Genomic DNA, 22,726 nt, shown 5'->3' on the forward strand with positions numbered 1-22,726 from the left:
AGCATGGCTTTGCTTCTTTGCGCTCGAGGCTCTGTGCACTGTCTGCAAGTTAATGGCTGCAAATTAATCAAATGGCACAAATCTTGGTGGTTTGGTGATTTGAAGCCTTCAACTGAAGCCTCATCAAGCCACAAGTCTTATCAAATATTTGTGAGCTACTGCTACCACAAGCTGAAAGTAACAAGTTATGGGAAGATCAGTGTCTCCACCCTCCTTTATATTATTTTTTTTTACCAAATATAACCAGCAAGAGCTTACTGACTGATTGATTGTCTTCATCATGGTCATATTCTCTCTGCTCCTGCTGGCCTCTCTGCTGCCACACGTGACATGCATTGGTGAGACTAATTAAACAAAATACTGATAACCCAAGTTAAGACGATGAGGAGGAGCTACAATAACTAACACTATCTTTCTCTTTCTTTCTATGTGGATGTGAGTATAGTGAATAGCAAGGAAGCAAAACCCCACTCCAGACCTTACATGGTGTCTGTTCAAGTGAAGGAGCAGCATATCTGCAGTGGATTCCTCATCTCTGATAGATTTGTCATGACTGCTGCACATTGCCGAAACAAGTAAGACAAGTAGTAACTGTTTGCTTAATATCTGAAAACAGACATTCCACTGACTACACTCTAAAAAATGCTGGGTTAAAAACAACCCAATCTGGGTTATTTTGGCAACCCAGCGCTGGGTCAAAAAGGGATGAACCCAACACTAGGTTGTTTTGACCCAGCAAGTTGGATTGAATTATTGACCCAGCATGTTGGGTTGCTTTTTCTATGGTTTAAAATTACTACACTGCTAGGCTAAAATGAACCCAAAATTGAGCTAGGCATTAAATCTACAAATCCTGATCATTATAAAATCACTTTAACACACACCGAATGACTAACAAAAGATAAATGTTTATTAAAAACTACAACAAGAGAAAACATTCAAAAGTAACATGCATGTGAAAAGAAATGCAGAAAAAGTGGCATTAGCAGGTACAGAGTTTATAAATGAAGCACTGAACATTTTCTGACAATTTTGTCTGGTAAATTTTGTATATTGTATAAAACTACTACACAAAAATACTACTTTACAATAACTGAACAATTAGTTAATAGTTTCTTTTTTTTTTTTTTTTTTTTTCTTTTTTACACAAACTAAAAATAAAACCACAACATTAACACTGACATTATGACATTTAAAACAAGCAAATGTGTAAAGTATTGTGAGCATGTGTATGAATGAATGTGAACTTTTACGGTTTGTTTCATAGTCCATGATCGCATACAGAACATGCATCACTGCCAATTTTCATTATCTCTTTAAGATAATTGATGTAGTCATGAAGCCCCATCAGCTCAGCAAAGGTGTGCAACATCTTTGACATTATCCAGGGTGGCCTCCTCCTTTAAAACCACTGTTGCATCAGTTTGGGGGAAAGATCATTTCTCCTCTTTGTCCAGCATTCATCCCAGTCACCACCTGCTCTTCATCAGTGGGCTGAAAGAGAAAAAAACATTTAAAAAAGAAAACATTTAGTTAAAATGTAACCATTTTCAAACAGAGGTGCATCCAATTCTGTAAGGATAGGCAACTAGACTGTTTTATAATTTCAGCCATATTGTGTGGTTGTTTATTGTCTTTGTCTACCACAGTGCTCTAGAATACTATGATAGCAGACAACAGTAACATTTATTTTCTAAAAAATAACTCCCATCAATCTTAAAAGAATGAAGCTCTCTTATGTCCTTTTAACCTCTACATAAAACATTCTTTTACACTTAGTCAAAAAAAAAAAAAAAAAAAAAAAAGAAAGAAATTATGACCTTTACTTGCCTTAAACCACCTTTCCCTCTCATATGAAGAAGCTGAGAATATCACCTCCTCACACAAGCAGGATTCTGTCATTAACTCCAAAGTTGGTTTAGGTTCTGCAATGAAAAACACAGACATCAGCGGTTTAATTAAAATGTGAACAAGTCATCATACTGTTGTTGCATCAAAATGTGAAGTAAACAAGCAGGAGACAACAGAAACATGTATTTTCTACAAATAACTTGCATCAATCTCAAAAGAATTAAGCGCTCACCTATGTCTCTGGCTTTCAACATCTACAAAAAAGTAAACATTCTTTTACTACTAGTCAAAAAAATATATAATATGGAATTATGACATTATGACCTTTACTTGCCTTCTACCGTCTTTCCCTCTCTTCTGAAGAAGCTGAGGAGATCGCCTCCTCTAAAACACAGTCTTCTGTGCTTGTTTTGAGTTCTGCAATGACAAACATGGACATCACTTATTATATTAAAATGTGAACAAGTAATCATACTATTTTTGCATCAAAATATTAAGTAAACAGGCAGAAGACAATGGAAACATTTATTTTCTACAAATAGCTCATATCAATCAAAAAAGAATGAATCTATCCTGTCTCTGGCTTTGAACATCTACATAAAACATATTTTTACTCTTAGACAAAAAAAACTATAGATAACATAAATGATTAAGATAACATTACATTATAATCTTTACTTGACTTTAATCACCATTCCCTCTTTTCTAAAGAAGCTCAGAAATTGCCTCTTCACACAAGTAGGCTTCTGTGATGTTAGCTTCAAAGTTGCTTTGAGTTCTGCAAAAAAGGACATCAATGGTTTAAATAAAATTTGAACAAGTTTTATAACTGTTGTTGCATCAAAATGTGAAGTAAATAGGCAGGAGACAACAGAAACATGTATTTTCTAAAAATAACTCACATTAATCCTGAAAGAATGAAGCTGTCCTATATCTCTGGCTTTCAACATCTACAAAAAAAACAAACAAACATTCTTTTAATAATAGTCAAAAAATGATAATATAGAAATTATGACCTTTACTTGCCTTATACCGTCTTTCCCTCTCTTCTGAAGAAGCCGAGCCGATCGCCTCCTCTCACACGCGGTCTTCCGTGCCATTAACTCCCGGCGCGGGCACAATGAAGACTCAAAGCTCAACAAGTCTGAAATATTACATGCAAAACATTACTCTTAACAATTAAAACTTAATCAGCCTCAAAATAATTAGGCTAGTCTTCTTTACTTGACGCCATTTTCTTTAGGAAACTACTTTCAGTTTAATCGTGGGAAAAAAGTTTACGAATTAACATGTAAATCTGTTAATAATCCTCTATTAACACCTAAATGTTCTGTAAATATGACTTATGAAACTCACAGACGTTGTACTACAGTTATCTCTTCTGTTCAGTAGAAGAGGCCGTTAAGACTATCTGAGGCAAAAACCGTGTCAGCGTATTTTCCAATAAAAGCTCTTTTCCGACTTTTTCCACGTTCCATTAAGTCTCAAAATACTCCCGGACACACATAATGAATGATGACTTTACATTTTTAATCTTTACTTACCGAAAATCGTCCTTTACTCGATTCCATCTGCGGACGCTGAGAAAATGGCGGCTTCTCGCACTTTTTTGTCGTACGGTGAACACGACGTGCCTGCTCTCTCTCGGGTCTGTGTTCCTAACCCAGCACAGCTGGGTTATAAATTAAGACCAGTTTTAACCCAAATTGGGTTAAATTAACCCAACGTTCTTACCCAGCGGTCTCAACCCAGCATTTGGGTTGAAAAAACAACCAAGTGTTTTTTAGAGTGTAACTTTGCAAGCATATCAACTTGTTCTACGACCCCTAGCCATAACATAACAGTCTACTAATATTCTAATAAGAGTTAAGTGACATGTAGTTGCAAATTTACTTATAGTTAGTAGAATGTCTAAAGTGGACTATAGAAATAAAGTAATATTCATTATTGCTCGATACTATACTTGTATTATTATAATTTAATTTTAATTTTAATTTATTTTATTTTCACATTTTATTTTAAGGTCCATTTCTCACTATTTACAAACCATTAATTACTACTTTTGCCTCAATAAATGCCTAATTTACTGCTTATTAATAGTTAATAGTAAGGTAGTCGGTACATTTAGGTATCAGGTAGGATCAAGGATGGAGAACAGGGATAAGGCAATGACAGTCCTATACTAAAGTGTTACTAATATTGTTAATATTGTTATAAATTAGGAATTATAATCTAGATAATATAATAAATGACTGATTAATTTAAATCATTAAGTTATTTAAAATTAATAATACAAAATAAATTATAATTAAGATAATTTAAGTAATATATTACTAATTGTTTAAATCAATTAAATAATTTAAAATACTAAATACATCATTATTTACTACCCTTCAATACAATACACATATAATAACAATAATAATAACCAGAAGCTAAAGTTAGTGAACTAACTTTGATGTTAGCTTGACAAAGCCAGCCTCAGCAGCCTTGGGGCAAAAGAACCAGAGTTCTTGTGTGTCCGGCATTCTTGAGCTGCCCTGCCTACTAGGCTATGACAACAGCTTCAACAGAGTTGGCTAGCTGGATGCGAAATAAGTCATGTCTTTTATTGTTTTCCCTCTTTGCTATTTTAAAGTCTTGTCACTGAAGCAAAGGCTTCTGTAGATGATCTACCTGTTCAATGCACAATATGAAAATAGATAACTAATATAGTGTCCCTTTTTAACTTGGATGTACATGTCAGGGCAGAAAGGACCCAAGAGCAGATGAGGCAGAGAATAATTTTATTAGCCAGTAACACTGGCAAAAAATGGATAAAGCAAAATAAATAGTCCGTAGACAGAAAAAGCACAGTTCCGAAATCCAAAAAATCCAGAAAAAATCCAAACCCCGTCCGGGCAGAGCGCTCAGCCTCCGTCAGCGCCAGAAGAGAAGAAGGGCAACGAATCCGAATCGGCAGGCAGGAGAATAGTCGAGAGGAGCAGGGTCGAGAGAGGTGCAGACAGAGATGTGGACAAGAACCAGAAACAGCGTCGAAAACCAGAGCACGGGTCAGGTCCACAGAGACAATCCGAGAAGAGCGAGCACTAAGGACGTTACCCCAACTGGGCAGAGAAGAATCTAGGTTCACTTGACTAGACTGGAGACAAACAAAAGAAGATCTCGCAAACTCTCAGAACACACTGACACAATACAAAGAGAACAGCCAGGAGAAATAGACCGACTAATTAAAAGGTGAGGCGAAGCAGGTGCGCCAAACAAGCGGCGCGCTGATTGCAGAGGACAATCAGCTGGCGCCGGAACAAACAGAGAAGCCCCAAAAGATAACCGAGGGGGGAGAGAGAGAGAGAGAGAGAGAGAGAGAGAGAGAGAGAAACCCAAACGAATGAAAGAGGATAAAAATCAGACAAAACAAAAAAACAATAAAAATAGAAAAAACCCCCAGCAAAATGGACAGATCATACCCGAGTCCTGACAGTACATTCAGTTCCTTCATGGCCTTCATTTTTGAACCACATTAAGATTAAATGGCCAATATTTTTTGTATTTGAAAAAAAAAAAAAAAAAAAAGCATTACAGGGCAGGTTTTATGTTACTAGGTGTTTAGATGCAGACATGGAAGAATGCTAAAATAACACTGCATTTGCAAACAATAGTATAACAAAGCAGGTTTTAGGTTTGTAGGTGTGTAGATACAGAATCTAAAATAACATTGCATACTTTTCATTAAATGTTAATTCTTGTTAGAGCAATAAATAAATACATTCACACATACACTACCGTTCAAAAGTTTGGGGTCAGTACATTTTTATTGTTTCTTTTTTTTTTTTTTTAAGAAATTAATACTTTTATTCACCAAGGATGTATTAAGTTAATAATTAAATGTTTCTTAAAAGTTAATAAGAAATAATTTACATTGTTATAAAATATTTATATTTTGAATAAACACTGTACTTTTTAAACTTGTTATTCATGAAAGAATCCTGAAAAAAAAAAAAAAAATCACAGGTTCCAAAAAAAAAATTTGGCAGCACAACTGTTGATATTATCCAACATTGATCATTCTAATAATAAATCCGCATATTAGAATGATTTCTGAAGGATCATGTGACACTTAAGACTGGAGTAACAGCTGATAAAAATTCAGCTTTTCATCACAGGAATAAATTCTATTTTAGAAATAAATTTAAATATTTTAGAAATAAATTTAAAATAAAAAAAACATTATTTTATATTGTAAAAACATTCTGCAATATTACTGTTTTTTTCTATATTTTTAATCAAATAAATGCAGCCTTGATGAGCATAAGAGACTTCTTTAAAGACTATTACAAGTCTTACTGACCCCAAACTTTTGAATGGTAGTGTACATACATATAAGAAGCCAAGACAAACAAATGATTTTCTTTTTTTATCGATTAACATTAAAGACAGAAGCAGCTGGTGAATGCGGTCATTTTAATGTTCAATAATGTGCATTTAAACAGAATTTCTCACAAGCACACTCATTTTACCTGTTTAATATGTTCTTCTACTATTATTGTATTCAATCGCTGGAGTGTTTTTATTTACAAGGCTTTAACACGTGCAAATAAAGATGTTGAATGAGGACACTGCAGTGAATGCGCAATCTCAGAAACTTCATGAAACATGAAACAGCTCACAAACACATGAATTTAACACTTAATGTGCTCTGATGGGTGGATTGTATACAACTGCTGGAATATTTTTATGTAAAAGGCTTTAAAAGAAATGCAAATGCTGTAGACGCAGTCACAGATCTATGATCTTTTACACTGTTCTCTGGCCAGACAGTCATCATTAATGAGCCCTGACCTGGTAGTGATCAGAAATGTTGGTGTAGCTTGTCAGAATGAAATTTATGTATTTACTTGTATTTGTAACCGATTGTAAAGTGAAACTAAGTGAGAGGAGTTATCCGGCTATATGTCTATAAATATATGGTGAATACTATTAAAATTAAGTTAAAAAAAAAAAAAAAAAAAAAAAAAAAAAAAAGTAATGGTCTATCAGTATTTAGGAGATTACAGTTTTTTCATAATTACTATATTGGGCTTTATTGAAGCTTATGAAAAAATAATGAATTCATATGCAGTTTTTATTTAGTCACCTAAATGGAACATTTTCAAAGTCTTTGAATTGAGATCTTGAAGGATTTGCTATTCTGTGGCTCCCTCTTGTGGACATCATTAGCTTTATGGCCTTCATCTTTGAACCACATTATGATTAAATAGCCAGTATTTTTTGAATTATTACAAATGCTTAATGATTAGTTTACTGATAATATACCCACATTAAACTCAGTTTTACTGATTCTGTGTCTAATTTCTTGCTTTAAGAGTTTAATTTTCAACTTACATTTTTAAGCAATGATGACTGATTATTAGGAATATGTAATTTGTTAAATGGTTATTTAACAATTATAATAAACAATATAATGAAAAAAAATACATGTTATTGTTTTTATAATATTTTGTATAGACACTTGTTATTTTGGTTTTTAAATGATGAAGATTATGACAACAAAAAGTGTCATTACTAAAAATGAAACAGTAATTTCACTTTTTTTTTTTTTTTTTTTTTTTTTTTTTTTTTTTAAATAGGACGATAAAAAAGTTTTAGATATCAGTTAAACTGCATGATAAACAATCTGCAAACAATAGTATAATAGAGCAGGTTTTAGGTTTCTAGGTGTTTAGATGCAGAAATGGAGGAATCCTAAAATAGTATGGCATAGTTTTCATTAAATATTTATTGTTGTTAAAGCAATAAATAAACAAACACATATATAAAAAAAGCCAAGATAAACAAATGATTTTCTTTCATTTTTTTGATGGATTAACATTGAAGACAGCAAGCAGCTGGTGAATGCGGTCGCTTCAGGGGCCGTTCACATATCGTGTCTTTTGTGTGCTCAAGTTCATTATTTAAAATGTAGACGCGCGGCAGCCGCGCTCATAACGGAAGTGACGTGTCGCGACGCGCACGCGGTGCGACACGCTCGTTTTTTTAAGGCGCGTCCGCACCGCATCGAGATGAAAACATTTCAACTTTTTTTTTTTTTTTTTTATTTCTCTTTCAAGAACAAAAATACAAAGATACATAACATCAAACATAAACAGAAGTAAAAGTGGGCGACACATATAACAAGTATGTGCATCATGGAGGGTAAAAAATTAAATTTTACAAACAACGTTTTTTAATATTAGAGACGTTTTTATACATTTCTTGTTTCTAGTACCTGAGATCAGTGAGTCATAAAATATATTAAGGTCTTTACAAAAAAAAATTAAAAAAGGGAGTAATAGACATAATTTTTGTTTTATGTATATGGAACTTCCCAAGAAGTATTAACACCTTTAAAGTGTTATCTACTACATGTGATCCAGTATTGCAATTAAAAAAAAAAGATCATAGATTCATCTATTTTAATCATTTTATAAAATATATCAAAAACCAACATAGATATCTGCTACCAAAAATCTTCAGAGTATTTACAATTATGAAATAAGTGTGTAAGTGTTTCATTTTCTAAATTACAAAATGAACATTTAGGTGAGACATCTTTTCTAAACTTGTTAATAAAAGAGTTACAAGGATAGTACCTGTGCAATATCTTAAAATGTATTTCCTTTACCTTATTTGGGAGTAAAAATGTATTAGATGCCGACCATATTTTCTGATTAGAAGGTATGAGGAAGAATTGTTTCCACTTCATGAGTGCTTTTAGATAACAGCTGACATCTCGAGTAAGACATTTTCTAATGTGTGAGTTATTACATTTAAAATCCATGATATTAATACCTCCAATAACAAAATTTGGAATTTGTCGGACAGCTGAATTGTAACTGAGATGTAGTTTTACAAGGTAAATCAATTTAGGGGAAATGCTTTTCACAACCAAATTATAATCACTAGTGATGTGACGTTCTGCGCCGAGGCTTCGAAGCTGGTATCAAAAAAAAACGAAACATCTGGCAGTGAAGCAGTGTACCGGAGCTTGATTCGTTTGGCCATAAACACGTGATCAAGCTTCGTTTTCCTCTACAACCACGTGACTGCTTTGTAATCTGATTCAAAAATAGCGCGAACCCCTTGCGCAGGTTTCGAGTGTCATGCACCTCTGTAATCGGTATTGAACTGAGACTATTTGAATCTTCAGCATGGAACCAGCTAAGAAAAGAGGCCGTTCGGAAATCTGGCAGCATTTTCAAGTTGTATCAACAAATAAAGTAAGATAATAATAATATGAATAACAATAATTATTATTATTAAGAATGGTATTTTAAATTAACAAATATCTATAAGAATGAATTATAATATGAATAAATATTTACATGTGTATTTTATGCCTGTTTATGAAAATAATTACAATATGTTAATACTAATATTAATACATGTGACCTCCTTCTGTAGGTTGAGTGCCTAATTTTTTCAAAGGCAGGGGAAGTAGTAAATAAAAAAAGAAACAGACTTAGCCCTTCCAGTGTTGAACAAATCCTGTTCCTTAATAAAAATTTTTAATTTCTTCTATTACTCACAAAATAAAATGTAAATTCCCCAGTTCACAAGCACTTCACAATTCTACAATAATGTTCTTTTCTTTTTATTATGTATACATGAGCCTTACCTATGAACTCATAGGTATAGGACTAAGGTTTTTTTGTTTGTGTGAATAAGGCTGCATGTGTTGATCAAGGCAGATTTATAATAATAATAATAATAAAAAAAACTGTACAAGTTAGTTTGTCCCATTTATTCATTCTTTCATAAATTCATTAATAGGCTATTGTGTACTACATACACACAGAAAAACTGTTTTCAGAGCACAAAGTGTTTTATTACATGAAACAATACAAAATATAATAATAATGCCTAATAATAATAATAATAACGGGTCCTCTGAAACATGCAACACCTTCACCTTTTGACCACAAGATGTCATTAGTGTGCACAGTGATGGAAAGCTTCGAGTAATGAACCTTTTTACAATACATTTGAAGGGAAAGCTTTGGTTCTTCGGAAAGCTTCATTTCACCATCACTACCATCTTGGCACCTCACCCTCATCTCAACTTTTCAGAATGCTGCAAGCGCACCGCGAGTCATGTGACAAGATTCAACCAATTAGATCCATCCTTTCCTGTAATAACATTAAATGCTCAGTCAAGATGGAGAAACAGCTGATCTGTACATTTCTAAAATAAATTTAGTAGCAGAGCTACAGCAAGTGATTTTTAGTGCTGGAAATCCGTTTGTCCTTTCATGAAACTTCCAAGTCTTCATTGAGAGTGCGGGTCATGGTTGCTTAGCAACGGCAGACGCCACGGGAGCGCAAGCTACAGAGCGCATTGGAAAGGAGGAAAAATCGGCGCGCCTACCGTTTTCCACGCGTTTTTAGGCGCAATATGTGAACGGCCCCTTAATGTTAAAATAATGATCATAAAGATCCACCTCCGATTTATTTCTCAACAGTTTATGTTCACGTAAATGACATAAATGACTGTTTTCGATGATATTCACCAAGATATCATATATTTTCAAATAATCTCGCCTGTGTTTGTCCGTTAGAAGTCTTTCTTATTGATAGAAGCGAGAATAAATGTATTCCGCTGGAATATTTTTATGTAAAAGGCTTTAAAAGGTGTGAAAATGCTGTAGATTAGTGAGCATGTACGGAGTACGCTGGCTGATCAAAGCGGTCACACATCTATGATCTTTTACACTGTTCTCTGGCTAGACAGTCATCATTCATGAGCCCTGCCCTGGTAATGATAAGATATGTTGGTGTAGCTTGTCAGTATGAATGAAATTCATGTATTTATTTGTATTTTTTCCGATTTCAAAGTGAAAGTAAGTGAGAGGCATTAACGGACTCCTCCCCAGTGGAGTGGAATTGCTCTCAATTATAACTCACTATTGTTATTAAGGCAGCTAAGTATATAACAATTCATAAATAATATTTACATTTATTGAAAATGACTACAGTACAACCAAACTGTATTGTAAAATATTCATCATGATTTGGCTACCAAATCAGCACACTTCCAGAACATACTTGGATATAGCAGACTGTGAGAAAAGTTATTGCTAAATAAATCTTGTTTTTTTTCAACAGAGCTCAAGCTCTGACGGTTGTGTTAGGTGCACATAACCTACGAAATAAGAATGAGAGTTCAGTCCGAATCAAAGTGGAGTCCTACTATTCCCATCCGCAATATACCGGCAAATCCTTTCGTAATGACATCCTGCTTTTGATGGTAACAAACTGCACTTATTTTTGCTGATTTTGATAAACATTCCGGCAAAACAACAGCCAATATATAATAGAACATAATTAAATCTTTTTTATTAATGATGCTGCTGTTTTTGGTTTACAGTTAGAAAAAAATGCACCAGTAAACAACAATATCAAGCCGATATCCATACCAGCGGAAGAATGCGATATCGAAGACTCTGTTTGCAGTATCGCAGGTTGGGGACTTTTAGAAACTAATGGCAAGCAAAGCAATCACCTCATGGAGACAAATGTGACAGTCATGAATAACAAGGAATGTGAAAGGAAATGGGGGGGAGGAAGAGTTTTCAGCTTCACTGATGATGTGTGTATATGGAGAAGGAGGAAGCTGTGATGTATGTCAAAACAACATTTGATTCACCAAATCTTAATTTGTGAATTAATTATGAATTATGACTGCATGTGACTGAGGTGTTGATCTGTTTTTTGACAGGGGGATTCAGGAGTTCCTTTGGTTTGTGGAGACACTGCAGTTGGTGTTGCTTCCTTTGGTGACCCTGAGATCTGTAATTCACCAGAGCGACCTGAAGTTTATACTAAGATTTCAGCATATCTTACATGGATAAAGAGTATAACTGCATGGGGCTATAATTTTGGTTATGCTGTAAAAAGAAAATCCAGTCATAAAAATGGGGTTTACAGTACAACACCAAATGTCATGAAGTTTACCAAATTTGAGATGAATAATTCAAAAAAAGGTCAGTACACTTAAATCAAAACATGATATGGACTAGTGTCTGTGGTCATTAAGCTGCAAAACTACTATTTAAATATGAATCCTGCATGTCCTGTGTGTCTCTGTGTGAATGAATGATGCAGATGTGCAATTTCATTTACTACACACATACTGCAGCGCGTTGCTTGCAGTGTTTTTGGCCTCTGCCACCTCAAAATATGAGTACATGAACACATAAACAACCTGCTCTAACAGCCACGTGAGCATTTTACTGTCTTTTTTGCGAAAGAAACTCTGACAGAAACAGAGATTTAATGATAGTACTACTTCTACTAATAAGGCAAGGCAAGGCAAGTTTATTTATATAGCACATTTCATACACAAAGGTAATTCAAAGTGCTTTACATAAAAATAAGTAGAATAATCATAAAAAACAATAATAAAAACAATAAAACAAAGAATTTAAAATTTGATTTAAAATAAATTTAAGACAGTTAAAAATAGAAAAGAGTTATACATAGTGCAATCAGTTTGGATGTAGCACAGTGCTCATTCAGTAAACGCACAACTAAACACATGAGTTTTGAGTCTGCATTTAAATGTGGCCAATGTTTTAGCACATCTGATCTCTTCTGGAATCTAATTCCAACTGCAGGCAGCATAATAGCTAAAAGCGGATTCCCCTTGTTCTGTGTGAACCCTTGGTATTTCTAGCTGACTCGATCCTAATGATCTGAGTGCTGTGTTAGGTTTATATTCAGTGAGCATATCTGCAATGTATTTAGGTCCTAGGCCATTGAGTGATTTATAAATGAGTTAAAGTACTTTAAAATCAATTCTAAATATAACTGGAAGCCAGTGTAAGGACCTGAAGACTGGTGTGATATGCTCAGATTTTCTGGTTCTAGTCAGAATCCTGGCAGCAGTGTTCTGGACGAGCTGCAGCTGTCTAATGGTCTTTTTGGGAAGGCCAGTGAGGAGACCATTACAATAATCCACCCTGCTTGTGATAAAGGCATGAATTTCTCCAAGTCTTGACTGGAAACAAAACATCTAATTCTTGCAATGTTTTTGAGATGATAGTATGCTGATCTAGTTACTGCTTTGACATGACTACTGAAACTAAGTTCTGACTCCAGAAAGTCTGACACCAAGATTCCTGACTTGATTTTTTGTTGTATGACCCTGAGAGTCAAGGTATGCCTTCACCTTGAGAACTTCCTCTTTGCTTCCAAATGCAATGACTTCAGTTTTCTCCTTGTTTAACTGAAGGAAGTTCTGGCACATCCAACTGTTAATTTCATCAATGCATTGGCAGAGGGAGTTAATGGGACTGTAGTCATTTGGCGATAAGGCTAGGTAAATCTGGGTATCATCAGCATAACTGTGATAGGCAATTTGGTTCTTTCTCATTATTTGACTTAGTGGGAGCATGTACAGGCTAAAGAAGAGTGGCACAAGAATTGAGCCTTGAGGGACTCCACATGTCATGGACGTCCACTTAGACTTATGCTCACCTATACTCACGTATTAACCTCTCCCTTCTAAGCATGACCTGAACCAATTGAGAGCCATCCCAGAAAGCCCGACCCAGTTTTCCAGTCTCTCCAGAAGAATGTTATGATTGACAGTGTCAAATGCAGCACTAAGATCTAGTAGTACCAGCGCTGATATTTTGCCAGAATCAGAATTTAGGCAAATATCATTTATTATTTTCACGAGCGCTGTCTCTGTGCTGTGATGCGGTCGGAAACCAGATTGAAAATTGTCCAGGTATTCATATGAGTTTAAGCAGTTGTTCAACTGACTGAAAACTACCTTTTCGAAAATCTTGCCTATAAAAGATTTGATATTGGTCTATATTTGCTCAATATGGTGTTATCAAGATTGCTCTTTTTCAGAAGGGGCTTAACAACTGCAGTTTTCAGGGAGTTTGGAAAAGTCCCAGGAAGAAGTGAGGTGTTCACCACTTCTAAGAGATCTGCTTCTAAACAGTTAAACACACTTTTGAAAAAAAGATGTGGGAAGTCTGTCATGGTTGCAGGTTGAGGATTTAAAGGTGCTGTACTATTTCTTCCAAAGTTTTGCTATCAATTGGTTCAAAAGCAGACATAGTGGCAGTCAGATCTGTCTGACCTCTGCATAACTTGAGGATGTGCTAATCACCTTTCTGATATTATTAATCTTCTCGGAAAAGAAGGGTGCAAACTCATTACATTTGCTGTCAGACAGCATTTCACTGGGAATCTTACTTGGGGGGTTTGTTAGTCTCTCAACAGTAGCAAAAAGAGTGTGAGTGTTGTTTAGGTTACTGTTTATATGGTTTGAGAAGAACTTCTGTCTTGCTGTGGCTAGTTCCACATTGAAAGCATGAAGGCTGTCTTTATAGATGCTATAGTGAAGTTTCATCTTCCGCCACATTCGCTCAGCTTTTCTGCATTGTCTTTTCATACTCTGTACTGCTTTTGATTTTCTCCAAGATGATTTTTGTCTGCCAGTCTTCTTACTGACTTTCACTGGTGCAATGTCATCAATGACATTCTTAACTTTTGAGTTAAAGGACTCTAGGAGAAGATCAACAGAGTCTGCAGAAATGCTTGGCATTGAAAATATAGCCTTCATAAATAGCACACTAGTGTTTTAGTTAATGCATCTCTTTCTTACAGAGTAAAATTATTATAATAATAATTAAATTATTATTAAAACATTATTTTTTTTTTGAATATGTACCAGATCAATTATTTACCAGAAGAATGTAAATACACAACACTATATTTCTGAAATAAATAAATAAAATAACAATAAATATTATTTTAAATAAAATCAAATATTTTTTTTATTATAGAGCATTCCAATTTAATCCAGAAAATAAATGTAAAACAGAATGTGAAAAATAAAACTGAATTTGAGAAAAAATAAAACATATCATAGGGCCTTTTTAATTTTTGTTAAACTTTTAGATTTTCTGCCAGATGTGTTGTTTTTAACACAATCATTAAAGTGTTTTTTTTTTTGCCTTTTTTGCTTTTATCACATGTGAAAATTTTATATAAGAACAGCAAGTTGATCCAAGTTAATTCAAACAGCTGATAAAAACAATCTAACAATCTAATCCACACGACACCAGTCCATCAATTATTTTCTTGCGAAATGAAAAGTTGCATTTTTGTAATAAACAAATCCATTCGCTGATTGTCTATAATATATTCTCTCTGCTTCTGCTGGCCTCTCTGCTGCCATACCTGACCTGCATTGGTGACTAATCAAACAAAATACTAATAATCCATGTTTTATAGCACATATAAGACAGTGAGGAGGAACTATAATAACTAACACTACCTCTTTTTTCTTTCTCAGCTCATGTGAATGTGGGTATAGTGAATGGCAAGGAAGCAAAACCCCACTCCAGACCTTACATGGTGTCTGTTCAATCGGAGGAGCAGCATATCTGCAGTGGATTCCTCATCTCTGATAGATTTGTCATGACTGCTGCACATTGCCGAAACAAGTAAGACAAGTAGTAACTTATTATATTATTATTTATTTTAGATAATATGGTAACACTTTATTTCTATAGTCCACTTTAGACATTCATTTTAGACTTTTATAATAATTTAAAATAATAAAAAAAAAGTACTAAATGCATCATTATTTACTGTCCCTCAATACACATATAATAATAATAATAATAATAATCTATTATTATGTTATAGCCAGCTAATTATATATAAAAAAATGAATAATGTTTAAATTTAAAGGGATGATCTACATTTTTTTCCCCCAATGCTTTGGTTTAAAAAAAAAAAAAAAAACATTATTTTTTTTACGTATTTTATCTTTATTCTACAATGCTTTTTGTTCTCCCAAAATGGTCTGTTGACGTCCTGGACGTTCTCAGAAATTCGCAATGGGCTCAGATTGGTTAGCTGGCCCAGTGTGTTGTGATTCATTAACTGCCTAGTGCATGTTGCCCGGAAGTGCCACGCCTCTTACCATAATGGGTAGTTGCATGTTGTCCCGTTGTATTGCAAACAGTGGCCTCAATATTGCCTTATAAATTTGAGCCCAAGTCAAACTAGTGTTGTCATATTTTTTTATATACACTGTTATTTGTAAATGCTACTGCTGTTTATATTATCTTTTGATATATGGTTTTAACTTTACTAAAGAGTTAGTACCAAAGTTTACTACTGTCCTCGAAGGGATTATTTAATTACAGGCTGCGGATCTACAGTAATTTACTATAGTGGCCAAATGAAACACTGAACCATATTTAGGATCCTTTGTTTACGTCCTTGCTACAACATAAAATTTACACTAAAAACTAATAATGGAAAACACATCAACAAAGAATAAAACATACTTACAGGTTGTGGCCCATAAACAACAGCTTCTGCTTATATAGTGGGAACTGCTTTATCTTTGAGGAAAGGCTTTTGGGTGAATCTGGCATTGAACTCATGTAGACTAAGGAAGCTGTCATCAGTAAAATGTGCAGTACAGAGAGCATTTGGATTATAATTGTCAGGAACCAAGTTAAAAGCATGGCAAAGGACCAAGACTGTGGAACAGTGGTGGACCTGGACCATGGGGCAATGGCAGACTTGGGCAGTGGAGCACTGGAGGACCTGTGCTGTGGATCAGAGGCAGACCTGAACTGTGGAGCAATGGGGGTCTATGCCATGGAGCAGTGGCAGGCTGTAGAACAGTGGAGGACCTTGGCCCTGGAGCAGTGACAGACCATGAAGCAGTGGAAGCCAGAGCAGAGCCGGCAGAGCAGGAAGCCAGGGCAGAGCCGGTGACCACTTCAGTGGAGCCGATTGTGCGGAGAACCACCACGGCGGATGAGGCAGGACTGGAACAGAGAGCACAGAGAGGTTAACAATGGCCTCTGCAGCCATTACAGGACAGGTAAACAGTTCAGAGATGGTATCGTTGGTCATGACAGGACAAGCAGAGGGTTCATGGACAGCCTCCATGACCTTGACAGGACAGGCAAAGAGTTCATGAACAGCCTCCTTGGCCATGACAGGCTGTGAGTTTTTGAATGCAGTGTAAGCCACTACCTCTGGAGGTTCCACCTCTAGAGCAGATTCATGGAAAAGAGAGGCCTCTGGAGCAGATTCATGGGCAAGAGAGGCCTCTGGGGTGCAGTGAGTAGCCCAAACACTCAAAATGGCAACCGCCATCATGGGCACTGCAGTAGAAAATGGGATGCCCCGAGTCATGTGATGCGTCCGAAGTAGTAACACGTAACCAAGAGAGCTTTCCAGAAATCGTGTAATATCATTAAAAATAATCACTGAAACATTCCCCAAACATTGCAAATTGCGTCGCTGAAGGGGAAAGTTCTGCGGGGGTGCTCGCCGCGGCGATGAAAGAGTTTCGCGAGATTATTGGGAGTGTTAAGCAGGAGCTGATCTCTCAAATGTCGGATTTGAGGAACTCTATTCAGGGCTCAATTGATACCCTTACAGTGTCTGTCTTGTCTATGCAAGGCCGGATTGTTACGGCAGAGCAAAGAATCAGCGTTGTGGAAGATGCTATCTCGGGAAACGAGCAGAGCCTCAATCTCCTTAAAAAAGTATATTCCAGTTTGTTCTTAAAAACAAACTGGAATATATATAAAATTCCAACAGGTGAAATAACATCCACTTGATCGGATTGAACGAGGGATTTGAAGGTTGAGACCCGGTCGAATTCTTCAAGACATGGATACCGAGCGTCCTGGGTGAAGAAAACTTCGGCGCTTTGCTTGTCATCGAGTGTGCCCAGAGAGTCCTGGCAAGGCGGATCCCGGGGAGGGCCCCGCGACATATCCTAATCCGATTCTTGAAGTTCCAGGACCGTGAAAGCATCCTACGAATCGCCCGAGATAAAGCCCCAATTTCCATTGAAGGGAAGAGAGTCAGCTCTGATTTTTCATCGGAGGTGATGAGCTGTAGAAGAGGAATGATTCCCGCGCTCAAGGCATTAAAGGAGAAGAACGTCAAACGTCAACTTGTTTATCCCGCCCGCATTCGGATTTTCTCGGAGGATGGTGGAGCACGTTTTTGTCACACGCCGGACGAAGCTTTTAAATACCTGTCGGAATGTGATAGAGATGTAGCTAGGCGCGTCTGAGTCATTTATATATATATATCCCGTATATATCCCAGATTGTCCCGATTCAGTGAATTTTTGTTAGAATGGACCGGGTGAGTGACTTTATTGACTGTGTGGGAAGTTCACCACGTGAACGCTCGTGATTTCATTTTCTCACATTTTCTTATTTGGGTACCTTGGTTTGCTTCCCTCACATTCCTCCAGGAAATGTGATGAGTGTCTGTATTTTTGTGCTTCAATATGAGACACTTTACCTGTTTTATTGACTAAAGACTGTTATGAACATTCTTTCTTTTGCAAATGACTGAACTTGATAAGTTCTGAAATTGATACAATAGGTTTGGGGGATTAGTATTTATAAATAATTGTCTCCTCTATCAGTGTTTACATCAAGGAGAGCTCGTGGTTAGACCTTTTATTTTTGCTTAAGAAAAGTAGTGCGAGCTAATCGTTTCTCAACTGAATTTTTTTTCCTTTCGCTGCTGTATAGTTCTGGTTCAGCAGCTATGTTCGGATATTTGTGTTCAGGTGTGTTTTTTCTTCTTTTGGTTGTCTGTTTTTCTGAGAGATACATCTTAACATCTCAAATCTGTGGTAATACTGGATTGATCTGTTTAATGTTAATTTGCTATGAGGGCATTCTATTTGATAAATTGGATATTATAGATTATACATGATTAAACCTTTGAAATTTGTGACATTTAATGTAAAACAATGCTTTTTGTTCTCCCAAAATGGTCTGTTGACGTCCTGGACGTTCTCAGAAATTCGCAATGGGCTCAGATTGGTTAGCTGGCCCAGTGTGTTGTGATTCATTAACTGCCTAGTGCATGTTGCCCGGAAGTGCCACGCCTCTTACCATAATGGGTAGTTGCATGTTGTCCCGTTGTATTGCAAACAGTGGCCTCAATATTGCCTTATAAATTTGAGCCCAAGTCAAACTAGTGTTGTCATATTTTTTTATATACACTGTTATTTGTAAATGCTACTGCTGTTTATATTATCTTTTGATATATGGTTTTAACTTTACTAAAGAGTTAGTACCAAAGTTTACTACTGTCCTCGAAGGGATTATTTAATTACAGGCTGCGGATCTACAGTAATTTACTATAGTGGCCAAATGAAACACTGAACCATATTTAGGATCCTTTGTTTACGTCCTTGCTACAACATAAAATTTACACTAAAAACTAATAATGGAAAACACATCAACAAAGAATAAAACATACTTACAGGTTGTGGCCCATAAACAACAGCTTCTGCTTATATAGTGGGAACTGCTTTATCTTTGAGGAAAGGCTTTTGGGTGAATCTGGCATTGAACTCATGTAGACTAAGGAAGCTGTCATCAGTAAAATGTGCAGTACAGAGAGCATTTGGATTATAATTGTCAGGAACCAAGTTAAAAGCATGGCAAAGGACCAAGACTGTGGAACAGTGGTGGACCTGGACCATGGGGCAATGGCAGACTTGGGCAGTGGAGCACTGGAGGACCTGTGCTGTGGATCAGAGGCAGACCTGAACTGTGGAGCAATGGGGGTCTATGCCATGGAGCAGTGGCAGGCTGTAGAACAGTGGAGGACCTTGGCCCTGGAGCAGTGACAGACCATGAAGCAGTGGAAGCCAGAGCAGAGCCGGCAGAGCAGGAAGCCAGGGCAGAGCCGGTGACCACTTCAGTGGAGCCGATTGTGCGGAGAACCACCACGGCGGAAGTAGTAACACGTAACCAAGAGAGCTCTCCAGAAATCGTGTAATATCATTAAAAATAATTACTGAAACATTCCCCAAACATTGGCAAATTGTCACTGGGTACTGGTGAGCAACGGGAAACAATGGAGCTTCGACCAAAAACCAAGAAAGATGAGCATAGAGCCACCGAAACCACTGAGACAAAGATCCCTCAAAATGGCGCTGAGGGGAACGTCGCCAAAAGGGAAAGTTCTGCGGGGGTGCTCGCCGCGGCGATTAAAGCGTTTCGCGAGATTATTGGGAGTGTTAAGCAGGAGCTGATCTCCCAAATGTTGGATTTAAGGAACTCTATTCAGGGCTCAATTGATACCCTTACAGTGTCTGTCTCATCTATGCAAGGCCGGATTGTTACAGCAGAGCAAAGAATCAGCGATGTGGAAGATGCTATCTCGGGAAACGAGCAGAGCCTCAGTCTCCTTAAAAAAGACAACAAGGTTCTTAAAAACAAACTGGAATATATAGAAAATTACAACAGGCGAAATAACATCCGCTTGATCGGATTGAACGATTTGATTTGATTGATCGAGGGATTTGAAGGTCGAGACCCGGTTGAATTCTTCAAGACATGGATACCGAGCATCCTGGGTGAAGAGAACTTCGGTGCTTCGCTTGTCATCGAGCGCGCCCACAGAGTCCCGGCAACACGGATCCGGGGAGGGCCCTGCGACCCATCCTAATCCGATTTTTGAAGTTCCAGGACCGTGAAAGCATCCTACGAATCGCCCGAGATAAAGCCCCAATTTCCGTTGAAGGGAAGAGAGTCAGTTTTTTCCAGGATTTTTCATCGGAGGTGATGAGCCGTAGAAGAGGAATGATTCCCGCGCTCAAGGCATTAAAGGAGAAGAACGTCAAATGTCAACTTGTTTATCCCGCCCGCATTCGGATTTTCTCGGAGGATGGTGGAGCTTGTTTTTGTCACACGCCGGACGAAGCTTTTAAGTACCTGTCGGAAAGTGACAGAGATGTAGCTAGGCGCGTCTGAGTCATTTGAGACCGATACGGTCTCATATATATCCCAGATTGTCCCGATCCAGTGAATTTTTGTTAGAATGGACAGGGTGAGTGACTTTATTGACTGAGTGGGAGGTTCACCACGTGAATGCTCGTGATTTCATTTTCTCCCATTTTCTCATTGGGGTACCTTGGTTTGCTTCCCTCACATTCCTCGAGGAAATGTGATGAGTGTCTGTATTTTTGTGCTTCAATATGAGACTGAAACCTGTTTTATTGACTAAAGACTGTTATGAACGTTCTTTCTTTTGCATAAGTTCTGAAATTGATACCAATAGGTTTGGGGGATTACTACTTATAAATAATTGTCTCCTCTATCAGTGTTTACATCAAGGAGAGCTCGTGGTTAGACCTTTTATTTTTGCTTAAGAAAAGTAGTGCAAGCTAATCGTTTCTCAACAGAATTTTTTTTCCCTTTGCTGCTGTATAGTTCTGGTTCAGCAGCTACGTTCGGATATTTGTGTTCAGGTGTGTTTTTTCTTCTTTTGGTTGTCTGTTTTTCTGAGAGATACATCTTTACATCTCAAATCTGTGGTAATATTGGATTGATCTGTTTAAGGTTAATTTGCTATGAGGGTATTCTATTTGATAAATTGGATATTATAGATTATACATGATTAAACCTTTGAAATTTGTGACATTTAATGTAAAGGGTCTACATAGCCCCATTAAAAGAAAAAGAGTTTATATGTACCTTAAAAAGCTGGGGGCAGAAATCGTTTTCCTGCAGGAAACGCATTTAACAGACTCTGAGCATCAAAAATTAAAAAGGGAATGGGTGGGTGAGGTGTTTGCATCCTCGTTTAACTCTAAGTCAAGGGGAACTGCTATATTGATCAATAAAAATATCCCTTTCACAGTTACAAAATCAGTACTCGATCCTTCAGGACGATATGTTATGATACAAGGGCATATGTATTCTGAACAGTGGACGATGTTGAATATATATGCTCCAAATATTGATGATCATTTGTTTATGCAAAATGTTATGCTCCAAATTGCTCAATCATCAGGCTCACTGTTGGTTGGTGGAGACTTTAATTTTTGTCTAGACAATGTACTTGATAGATCTTCAACTAAACCAGTGTCTCTTTCTAAAGCTGCTAAATCCACCAATGCTTTTATGAAAGATTTAAATCTTACTGATGTTTGGAGGCAGAAACATCCACAAGACAGAGGGTACTCTTTTTATTCACATCCTCATGATACGTATACTCGTATAGATTATTTCTTGTTATCTACCCAATTTTTGTATCGTGTGGTGGATATTGAATATCTCCCTCACTTATTGAGCGACCATTCTCCCTTGGTAATGTCATTGTCCATTCCAGAGAAAACGAGAGGGACTTATAGGTGGAGACTAAATCCCATCCTTCTTAAACAATCTGAATTCCGCAAATTTATAAGAGAACAAATTGATATTTTTACTTCTACTAATAAATCTTCTTGTACTAACGGTTTTATATTATGGGACACTCTAAAGGCTTATCTTAGGGGCCAATGCATTTCTTATACTAATAGTAAAAAAAAAAAAAAAAAAAAAATCTCTAAATTGAATAGGCTAGAATCTGAAATTTCAGCACTGGAAAAAATTTATCACAGGGCTCAGTCTAAGGATGTTTACAAGGTATTACTTAATAAAAAATTGGAGTATAATAATATGAATACGTACCAGGCAGAGAGGGCTATTATTAGTTCTAAACAGCGTTATTACGAACTTGGAGAGAAAGAGCATAAAGTTTTGTCCTGGCAGTTAAAACGAGATGACCAAAAACGAACGATAAATGCTATAAATACAGGAAATGAAGAAACATACAATCCTACAGAGATTAACGATGCATTCAAGCAGTACTATACTGAATTATATACTTCTCAGACAGGTACAGATCATTCACAAATGGATGCTTTCTTGTCCTCAGTTCATCTGCCATGTCTTTCAGAGGAAGATAGGATTAGTTTGGATCAACCTTTCTCGGCCCCTGAGTTGATTGAAGCCATTCATCTATTGCCTAA

The 22,726-nt window shown here is 36.5% G+C and overlaps 1 protein-coding gene across 1 annotated transcript in view; it reads left to right on the forward strand.

Moving 5' to 3' along the window:
* Positions 1-268: 268 nt before the first annotated feature.
* LOC127161586 (uncharacterized) overlaps positions 269-22,726 on the forward strand; it is a gene marked incomplete at its 5' end in the record, with an annotated part of 35,153 nt that continues 12,695 nt past the window's right edge. Inside the window, 8 exon segments of the mRNA XM_051104329.1 lie at positions 269-338; positions 446-575; positions 10,993-11,134; positions 11,255-11,445; positions 11,447-11,507; positions 11,606-11,776; positions 15,007-15,103; positions 15,206-15,356. Coding sequence (XP_050960286.1) covers positions 269-338; positions 446-575; positions 10,993-11,134; positions 11,255-11,445; positions 11,447-11,507; positions 11,606-11,776; positions 15,007-15,103; positions 15,206-15,356 — 1,013 coding nt within the window.

This window comes from Labeo rohita, unplaced genomic scaffold (assembly GCF_022985175.1).
Source record: "Labeo rohita strain BAU-BD-2019 unplaced genomic scaffold, IGBB_LRoh.1.0 scaffold_678, whole genome shotgun sequence".
In the NCBI taxonomy this organism is placed as follows: Eukaryota; Metazoa; Chordata; class Actinopteri; order Cypriniformes; family Cyprinidae; genus Labeo; species Labeo rohita.